This window comes from Perissodus microlepis, chromosome 18 (assembly GCF_051167445.1).
Source record: "Perissodus microlepis isolate ML-2025 ecotype Zambia chromosome 18, ASM5116744v1, whole genome shotgun sequence".
Classification (NCBI taxonomy): Eukaryota; Metazoa; Chordata; class Actinopteri; order Cichliformes; family Cichlidae; genus Perissodus; species Perissodus microlepis.
Window position 1 is genome coordinate 36,389,475 of NC_140478.1, and position 11,077 is coordinate 36,400,551.

The 11,077-nt window shown below is 40.1% G+C and overlaps 1 protein-coding gene across 1 annotated transcript; it reads right to left on the reverse strand.

The window, feature by feature from the left end:
- Positions 1–4,576: 4,576 nt before the first annotated feature.
- LOC146368887 (tripartite motif-containing protein 16-like) lies at positions 4,577–7,040 on the reverse strand. Its single transcript, XM_084913349.1, has one exon. The coding sequence runs from the start codon at positions 6,838–6,840 to the stop codon at positions 5,182–5,184; it is 1,659 nt and encodes a 552-aa protein (XP_084769475.1). The 5' UTR covers positions 6,841–7,040; the 3' UTR covers positions 4,577–5,181.
- Positions 7,041–11,077: the final 4,037 nt, after the last annotated feature.

Consider the following 11,077-nt stretch of genomic DNA (forward strand, 5'->3'; position numbering starts at 1 on the left):
TGTCAGCCTGGCTACAGAGCTGAAGAGAAACCTGGGGTTGTTCTTATTTTCTTCAATCAGTGATGAATAGTAAGATGTTCTGGCTTTGCGGAGGGCTTTCTTATAAAGCAGCAAACTATTTCTCCAGGCTAAATGATGATCCTCTAAATTTGTGACACGCCATTTCCTCTCCAGATTACGAGTCATCTGCTTTAGGGTACGTGTTTGAGAATTATACCACGGAGTCAGGTACTTCTGATTAGAGACCTTAGTTTTCACTGGAGCTACAGTATCCAGAGTCGTACGTAGTGAGGAGGTGAAATTATTAACAAGATAATCGACCTCTGTTGGAGCAGCGTTCAGATAGCTGCTCTGCTCTGTGTTGGTACAGGGCATTGAAGATGATAACAGTGGGTGGATTATATTCTTAAACTTAGTTACAGCGCTTTCAGAAAGACATCTACTTTGATAAAATCTACTCTCCACCGCTGTGTAATCAATTATTGTAAATGTAAATGTTATCAGGAAATGATCAGACAGGAGAGGATTTTCAGGAAACTGTTAAATGTTCAGTTTCTATGCCATATGTTAAAACAAGATCTAGAGTGTGATTAAAGTGGTGGGTGGGTTCTTTTACATTTTGAGAGAAGCCAATTGAGTCTAATAACAGACTAAATGCCATGTTGAGGCTGTCATTTTTAGCATCGACATGGATGTTAAAATCACCCACAATAATTATTTTATTTGAGCTCAGAACTAAATTAGATATAAAGTCTGAGAAATCAGACAGAAACTCTGTGTAAGGCCCAGGTGGACGATAGATGATAACAAGTAAGACTGGTTTCTGAGTTTCACAGCTGGGGTGGACAATGTTAAGCATCAGGCTTTCAAATGAATTAAAAGTCTGTCTTGGTCTTTCATTAATTAATAGGCTGGTGTGAAAAATTGCTGCCACACCGCCCCCTCGGCCTGTGCTTCGAGGTTTCTGGTAGTTAGAATGACTCGGGGGTGTTGATTCATTTAAACTAACATAATCATCCTGCTGCAACCAGGTTTCTGTAAGGCAGAGTAAATCAATTTGTTGATCAATTATTAAGTCATGTACTAACAGAGACTTGGAGGACAGAGACCTAATATTTAATAATCCACATTTCACTGTTTTACTCTTTGGTTCAGATGTGGATACTGTATTGTTCTTTCTTTGTAATTGTTTATGTTTAAGTTGTTTGTTGCTGGTTTTTAGTTTGTTTTTTGTCTTTTTGGAAGCTGACACAGTCTCTATGGAGATGGGTTTTTGGGGGGGTAGCAGGAGGAGAGAAGCTGCAGAGAGGCGTGTAAGACTGCAACTCTGCTTCCTGGTCCCAACTCTGGGTAGTCATATTTTGGGGGGTTTAATAAATTTGTCCATATTTCTAGAAATGAGAGCTGCTCCATCCAAAGTGGGATGGATGCCGTCTCTCCTAACAAGACCAGGTTTCCTCCAGAAGGTTTGCCAATTATCTATGAAGCCCACATCGTTTCTGGGACACCACTCAGTTTTCCTCCTGAAGCATCACAAAGTTCAGAGTTCATGTTTAGAGCAGAAGATTCAGCAGTCGCTCTGTGACCTTTCAACTTTCTTCACTAAAACAGCTTCATTACAGAGAAACAAGTCACATTTTCTTGATGTTCTTAAGTCCTTTCAGATGTTTTTAATGGTCCTTGAATGCAGCATCAGTGTCGCAGGTTTAAAAGGTCACTTTCTGTTGTGTTCAAAGATTTCCTTCAGATATGGTCTTTAATCAGTAAAGCCAGTGATACAGCAGTGTCATTAGCCGTGTTATTGGCACCAGGCTGTGTTTATGTATGTATTTAATTCTGTCTGAGGATGTCTTCAGCATGAAATGATCATTTGCTCAGCTGCTGTGTCTCATCTCTTATCAGACATTGGTTGGAACAGAGTTTTGTTGCTGACCATCTGACAAGAGGGTGAAGAAAAGCTTCAGGCTTCATTTGGACACTACGTTGGACAGAAGTCTCCACAAAAATGACTCAGAAACACAAATATTATTAATGAAAGTCCAAATGTCAAAAAGGGGTCATACATGATCCTGAGAAATGTCCTTGAACATTTGAACATGAGTCAGAGGGTTGTCAGGTTTCTACACTGCATCGTGGCATCAAGCCTGAGATGTCTGTGTAAACAAGTATGGAGGACACAAATGCACAGACGCAGTCGAGCTGTTTACTGCTGATGAGGAAGGAAAATAGTCTGTTGGATATTAAAGCAGCATTTATTAGAGTAAGAACAGATACTTGTGTCCTTCATTTGATCCCCGTCAATTTACAGAAGACTTAAGGACCCTTTGACTTCTAACATACAGCTGCATGTTTACAATTTTATTATTTATTTATTGATTTCTAGCAAAGCGAGACTTTACTGATTAAAGACATATAATCAGACATATTACTGTTACTTTCTGAAAAAGACTCACATAAAGCAGATTTATCACAAGCAAACATCAAGACACATCCTTCATGGCTTAAAGTTGCAGTGGGACTCTTTCGCCATCTGGTGGTTGTAACAGTTATGACAACTGTTCCTGCATATATGTCCCTCCTCAGTGTGAAGAAGACTGGACTCCAAGCTGCTCCTGCTGATCACTGCGTGTTCCTCCTGTGTCTAAAATCTATTTCCATTATGAATCAGGAAACTGTTTGCACCAATCATAAAGGCAATAAAATACGTCACACACTAAGAAATAACAAAAAGGAATTGTGGATTTCAAGGAGATTTTTCCCTCGTTTTTTGAAATCATAAGAATACAAACTAATGCAAGACTGTCATGTTTTCATAAGTTTGTAGAGACACTGTTCTGTTGTATTCTAGGACATCAGTCACTTTTTAAATGCATGCTACTCCTCCTCCTCATCATCATCATCATCGGCACCCATGACCTCCTTTTAGTCTTTGCTTTGTTATTTTTCAGAGTTCAGGAGACGTTCTTATGGCATTTCCACAGTGTACAAGTACTGTTTAGACCCTTTACCTAAAAGAAAAGAGTAAAGTACAAAGTAGATTTACTCACTGCAGGAAAATAATGCCTCAATCTGATATATTGTCTTATATGACAAACTGAAAGTGATGCATCAAAGTGTAAGCAGCATTTTCCTGTTACAGCTGGTCTAGATGGAACTGATCTGATCTCCTTTATGTACAGGTAGATATCCAGTGGGTTTGCTAAGGGTCACAGATGAGGGGCTGTGTGAGATGTTTAATGGGAAAGGAAATAAAACCATTGTTCCAGACCTGCAGCTAAGATACTCGAGTATCTTCAAATATGAAGCTGAGTATTACTTCCATACTTTCCTCCACTGCTGATGACCTTGTTACCTGCTGCTCCCTGTTAATGATCAGCCTCAGTTCTGATAGTAAACTCTTGGCTCTCGTTCTGTCAGGTTGTTGCTCAGTGACGTCTTGTTTTCATTTTCCTTCTTCTTCAAATGTGTCTTCCTTTAACTCTTTGCTTTTGTTTCTGCTTCAAACACCAAATGATACACGTGCTGCACCTCTGATGGTTTGTCAGAGAGCAGAACAATTTACATTACAGAGAATATTTTACAGTTGAACATAAACTTTCACTTTTTTCCTCTAAAGCCTGCTCACTGGTTTTTCCAGCTGCTGTGAGATGTTTCTGCCTGACTGTAAAGATGGAAATAAACACAGATGGAAACACTGAGTCAGAGTGTTCCTGCTGGTTAGTCAGTATATAGGGAGTGCAGAATTATTAGGCAAGTTGTATTTTTGAGGAATAATTTTATTATTGAACAACAACCATGTTCTCAATGAACCCAAAAAACTCATTAATAGCAAAGCTGAATGTTTTTGGAAGTAGTTTTTAGTTTTAGCTATTTTAGGGGGATATCTGTGTGTGCAGGTGACTATTACTGTGCATAATTATTAGGCAACTTAACAAAAAACAAATATATACCCATTTCAATTATTTATTTTTACCAGTGAAACCAATATAACATCTCCACATTCACAAATATACATTTCTGACATTCAAAAACAAAAACAAATCAGCGACCAATATAGCCACCTTTCTTTGCAAGGACACTCAAAAGCCTGCCATCCATGGATTCTGTCAGTGTTTTGATCTGTTCATCAATCCAGAATTGAATTCAAAATCCTGCTCCTCACATACAAGGTCTTAAATAATCAGGCCCCATCTTATCTTAATGACCTTGTAGTACCATATCACCCTATTAGAGCACTTCGCTCTCGCTCTGCAGGCCTACTTGTTGTTCCTAGAGTATTTAAAAGTAGAATGGGAGGCAGAGCCTTCAGTTTTCAGGCCCCTCTTCTGTGGAACCAGCTTCCACTTTGGATTCGGGAGACAGACACTATCTCTACTTTTAAGATTAGGCTTAAAACTTTCCTTTTTGCTAAAGCATATAGTTAGGGCTGGACCAGGTGACCCTGAATCCTCCCTTAGTTATGCTGCAATAGACGTAGGCTGCCGGGGGATTCCCATTTTTCCTTCCCACTGTCGCCAAAGTGCTTGCTCATAGGGGGTCATATGATTGTTGGGTTTTTCTCTGTATCTATGAAGCGCCTTGAGGCGACTTTTGCTGTGATTTGGCGCTATATAAATAAAATTGAATTGAAATTGAATTATTGTCTCAGATTAGTTTCATATTTTCTGCATCAGATTTGAGTGAGATCCTGGAATGAAGACAGAAGAAAAGACTTTATTCAAAGTTTGATTTATAGTCAAACCTTCCAGTTTATTCACACAATAAAACATCAACACAATATATGAATTCATTCATTAAAATCACAGTTTTTCCTCATTTGTTTGATGATTTTGACAAAAACAAAAACAAACACACACACATGGTCTGCCATACTCATAAAGAGAAATGTCGACATTTTTCAATACAAATATTCCAGAAACATTTAGAGGATAGAGAAGTTTACATTTTCATGTGGAGAAATATTTTAGTAAATCAAAATGATGATGAGCAGTGATAGCCTCCATAAACAGTCACAGGAAAGATCTCCTTTAAAAACTCAGAAACATCAAGAGAACAACTAGAAGATGTGGAGGTACCACCCATAATGTTTGACTGACAGCTGATCTCTGTGCAGAAATGATGGAGAGAAAATAAAATGAAACTAAAATACAGATTTAAACACACAATATGAAAGACTTCAATCTATTTCACTTTAATCAACTCAGCAGTGTCTCCATAATCATAAAACCAAAGTCCAGCATAGAGCGGCTGAGTGAATGTGGTCTGGACTCTGTGGAGGAGAGTCATGGTTTCTGAGACGCTGTAGAAGGACAAAATACCTGCTCTGTGATCCAGGTACACTCCTACTCTGGAGGAACGAGGACCTGAGACACGAGTTTGGATGTTGTTGTACAAAAATGTATAACTGTTGTTGTGACAATATAATGACCAAGATTTGTTATTACGTCCAAATCCAGATTTACCTCCTTTTCTGCTGATATTCTTGTATGCGACTGCTACTTCAACTCCTCTCCCTCTCCACTCCACCTCCCAGTAACAACGTCCAGTCAGACTCTCTCTACTCAGGACCTGAGACCAATAAGTGAATCTGTCTGGATGATCAGAATAAGACTGTTGTTGTTCCATTCTTGTTGCTTTTCTGTTCCCCTCTGATAATAACAGCTGTTTGTTTGCTGTGTTTTGATCCAGTGTGATTTCACGTGAATATTTTAAGAATCCAGCTCTGGTCTTTGGCTCTGGTGGATCTGACAGTAAAACATCCACTTCAGTGACTGTCAGTGAGATGTTTGTCCATTCCTCTCTCAGAATGTCCTGTAGTTTATCTCTGACCTCTGACACAGCTGCTGTCACATCCTCAAAGTAGCTCAGAGGACGGATATTGATGCTGGATGAGTCTGTAGACTCACTGAGTGCTGACAGTGAGGGGTAGTTGTGTAGAAACTGGATGTGATCCTCTGTGTGTGAGAGCTGCTTCAGCTCAGCATCTTTCCTCTTCAGCTCAGTGATCTCCTGCTCCAGCTTCTCCTGAAGCTCTTTGACTCGACTCACTTCAGTTTCCTGCTGGGATCTGATCTGCTGCTTCACATCAGAGCTTCTTTTCTGGATGAGATGGATCAGCTCAGTGAAGATCTTCTCACTGTGCTCCACTGTTTGATCAGCAGACTGATTGATGGCCTCCACCTCCTGTTGAAGCAGCTTCACATCTTTCTCTCTGTCCTGGATTCTCTGCTGGATGTTTTGTCGACTCACCTCCAGCTCTCTGTGCCTCTCAGTCCTTTCTGCTGCAGCTGAGACTGTGTCGTGGCCTTTATGTTCATCCACAGAGCAGAGATAACAGATACTCTGCTGATCAGTACGGCAGAACATCTTCATCACCTCATCATGACGAGAGCAGATGTTCTCCTGGAGCTTCTTGGAGGGCTCCACCAGCTTGTGTTTCTTTAATGGAGCCGCATCATAATGAGGCTGAAGGTGTTTCTCACAGTAAGATGCCAGACACACCTGACACGATTTCACAGCTTTTAGCTTCATGCCAGAGCACAGATCACAGGCCACATCTTCAGGTCCAGCATAGCAGTGATCAGCAGGAGCAGCTTGGAGTCCAGTCTTCTTCAGCTCCTCTACTAAATCTGCTAACATGGTGTTTTTCACCAGGACAGGCCTCGCTGTGAAAGTCTGTCTGCACTGAGGGCAGCTGTAGATTTTCTTCTCTTCCTCTTCATCCCAGAAGCTTTTAATACAGTTCATGCAGTAGCTGTGTCCACAGGGAATAGTCACCGGATCCTTCAGTAGATCCAAACAGACTGAACAGCAGAATTTTGTTTGGTCCATTTGATTCATGTGCTGTGCCGTTTCACCGTCTCTCAGTGACTGTCAGACAGTTTCACTTCCTCTGAACAGAAACAACCTCTGTGCTCTGAAGGGAAACAGATCTCTGCTCTTGTTCACCTCCTACAGGAAATGAGGCTCACCAGCAACTGCATTTACACCATGTTGTTTAGACCCATCCTGATACAGACACATCTGTGAAGGGAGGCACTAAAGAAATATTTTTACAGAGCGACCAAGAGCCAATCACATGATGCAGGGTGTGGTATGTTTGGTTACATCATGCAGTAACAAGTCTGACCCAGTTAAAGTTTAATAGTTTATCTTTACTTGGTGTTTTGAAATGTGACAGTCAACAATCAGCGAGTTAATTTTATATTTCTAAAAGTTCAGCAAAGTTTAGGATGCTGTGATGAATAAAAATAAATGACACTTTATATTTTGACATTTTCTAATCTTAGTTCATTCTCACACTTACAGAATGATGCATGGGAACAACTGACTCCACTAAATCAAACCTATGTTCAAATGAGATTATGATCATTAAATAGTAACAAATATTTAAATTTAGCAACAACAAATGCAGATCGGTCCACAGTGTTTACAAAAACAAACAAACAAACATCTTTTTGTAGTTTTTACTGTGTACACAGTCACAGTGGAGTTTAAATGAAAACATCAAGATGTGCTTGAAATGCAAACTTTCAAGTTTAATTCAAGGTTTTAGTAAAATTTTGCCTGAACTGTTTAGTAATTTTTCACAAAGTGTCCATGTCAGTAATTCATTCAAATGTATTTTGGTCTTAAACTGATCCAGTAAATGTAACTTTTTCTCACCTACTTAACCGAGTATTTTAGTTCTTTAACTGTCATTATAACTAAACTGAACATCCAAAGCTTTTCTCACTGCAGTTTTGTTGTGCAGTTATAGCAGCACTTTGAATCATCCACAGTTTTATAGAACTGTCTGTTGAATTGTTGTTTTGTTTGGTGCGATGGTTCATTTATTTAAATAATTGATGATAATTTGATATATTTGATTATTTATTACTGGTGCAAACAACTCATTTCTTCATGGTGCAAATATATAGTAGACTCAGGAGTTTAACTCAGTTTTCTTGGCCTTTGTTTATCGTTCATTTAAAATCTTAATGGGTAAAGATCATCATAATTACATATGAAATTATATGTACAAATTATATGTTCCATTACACTATTAACAGCACAGATTATACAGCAAACATCAGATTCATGGATGGAGCCAGAGGCTAAATGACTGTTCAGTCCTCTTTAGGAAACGATCTTCATATGACGACAAACACGACAACAATCAGCTGTCAAACTGTACAAGAATTTCACAGTAATGTAAAAGAAGTTATATCACTTTATTTTTAAATGTACGCACTCAGGGTCAGGACTGAAGACACTGATCGAGAAAATACTCTAAATATAAATATTCACCTAAACATTCAAAATTATTCAATTGCATGAAAAGAAATATGAACTCTCTACAATACTGGCTTCTGATTGGTTGAAAAAGCAGGTGCTGAACTTCAGAAGAGCTAAACCTGCAAAACTGTGTAAAACCAGAGTGGATGCTGCCCTCTGACCTTTCAGAAGTACGATCTTTTTATGAAGACACAGAGGCAGAGTTATTATTCATCACTTTAAAGATGATATTCGTTACATGTTCTTCACTCGTTGTCTAGTAAAGTCCAGAGAATGAGACACATAATTTCAAAACATACAGCTGCATGTTAGAGATCACAGAGTTCTTCAGTCTCATGAGAACTCATGGAGACTAAATGTCAGACACATCAACAGTAAATGTCGTTCCTCCCCCCGTGAGTTTGTGTCCTCCACACTTGTTTACACAAACATCTGAGGTTTGAACAGTGTGCAAAACCACATGTTACAAAGCTGCTGAGCTACTGAATACTGGAATATTTCATTCAATATCACCATCTGACCAAAGGACAAACACAGAGAGGATTAGAGCGCCAAACTTTGTTTCAAACTGTTTCAGATTTTAGAGGCAAAAAGCAGAATTTCTACCTGGACAAAGAAATCAAAGCAGGAGAAAAACAAGCTTTTTACATTTATTCAAAGGCATTATGTGAATGTACTCTGAGCCACAGCCTCCTAAAGTAAAGACATTTTATCATCTAAACCAGACAGAGTCATGTTTTCAGCAGTGTCTGTATCCTCCATATAGACCATGCCATGGTCCACCTAGGGTGAGCAGGTGTCTGACTTTATGTGGGACTACACAGCGCTCAGTCCTTGTTTCCCTGTGCCACACACACATTGAGCCAATGTCCAGTTTTTTTATTGACTCTAGTTTCTGTCGATCGGTAGGCCCACAAAAAAACCCTGTACAGGAAGTAGATTTCACCTCTGTGATAAAAGGAGTTCTAATCCCTGATCCTATGAGTCTGACCCAGTAGATAATATTTATATGATCATATTTATGCCTTTGTTGTTTCACAAAGGGTTAAAAACGTTCACAGGTTGGACTGTGGTTCTCCTTTCAGCGTCTCTGCTGGAATTTGAACTGTGAACCTCTTAGATCCAAACTTCTGAACTGCTCATCTCACAGAGGACAAAAGGGAAGAACCCCGAATCTCTTCTTCACCTCACTTTTATACCTGCTCACCCTTTCTCCCCCCTTCCCTCAGTGGACGTCACATCTTCACACTTGGGCCAATCAGGTTGTTGACATTTGATCATCTGATGTCCACCCACACCTCATTGTGTGATTCTTACTCTGAATCTGAATAAGTACGCGTGACCACTGTGTGCGGTAAGACCAAGTCTTTACTCACTGTATTACCATCTCCCGGCATGCATTGCCAGTGCGTAATACGTAATTACACTATCGAGCAATGAACACATACTGCCCATACAGCAAATGTACCAGAGACAATTATGAATACACCACATCTCCCCTTTTAAACAAAAACAGAATATTACTTTTCTCAGGACCGAACTTTTGACCAGACTACCTTTTGATTCTTTTTTTTTTCTTTTTCAAAGCCGTACAAGAACATCTGGCAAACAATCTGCATTACATTTTTAACCTTTCGTTTTTGTTTCCTTTATTTTCCGTTTCACTCTTCTTCTTCTTTTTTTTTGACAACTCTTTTTAGATTTATTTTACTGTGCTCTACAAAACCATCATAACACAGTTATATAACAACAACCTTTTTTTTCTCTTACAGATCTAACTTTTTAGGTTTAACTATCTCCCTCCCTGACCTGGTTCTGACAACATCAGTGTTAACAGGTGTAGCAGGGATCACACTGGGTGTTTGAGGCTTCTGCAACACAGGCACATTAGCAGGTTCATGCACTGGTGAACTTAAAGGAATCAAATGCACGGGATTATGCCTCACAGTCCGTTGTGGTAACTCCACTGTGTATGATCGGGGTGTAGAGTGATTTTGGATGACAGTGCCTGCAGTTTTGACATCAGTCACCCAAACTTGCTCTCCTGGGGACAGGCTGCATAAAGGTTTTGCACGGTGGCGCCTGTTGAAGTTTACCATGTCCATCATCCTCTTCTCCCTTTCCTTTTGAGCGAGCAGTGCGTCGTCCGGCAGTGTAGGCTCCAGCTGCGATGGAAGTATTGGCAGTGTGGTTCGCAGACGTCTGCGAATCCAGCTGCGATGGAAGTATTGGCAGTGTGGTTCGCAGACGTCTGCCCATTAAAAGCTCTGCGGGGCTGTATCTGAACTGCAGTGATGTAGCTCTATAAGCAAGAAGAGCTAGATAAGGATCAGCTGCTTTTTTCAGAAGATTTTTTACAGTCTGCACAGCACGTTCTGCTTCTCCATTACTTCGCGGAAACTTGGGGCTGCTTGTGATGTACTTAAAGCCGTACGCTGCTGCGAAGTCTGTAAAGATTTGACGTGAATACTGCGGACCATTATCAGACATGAGGACCTCTGGGATGCCATGACGGGCAAAGAAAGATTTCAGGTGAGTAATGACATCATTTGATTTTGTTCTGTTCAGCAAAGCAATCTCAACAAATCTAGAGTGATAGTCAACAGCGAGAAGGTAAGTTTTCCCTCCCAGCTCGAAAAGATCTGTGCCCACTCTCTGCCATGGGCGGGCAGGGTATTCTGTTGGCATGAGTGGCTCACTGTTATTGTGTCTTTCTTGAATACACGTTTTGCACTTGAGCACCATCTCAGAGATTTGTTGACTCAGCCCGGGCCACCACACTGTTTGGCGTGCACGAGCT

Coding starts and splice junctions, on each gene's coding strand:
- LOC146368887 (XM_084913349.1), bottom strand. CDS start 6,840: ATGAATCAAATGGACCAAACAAAATTCTGCTGTTCAGTCTGTTTGGAT.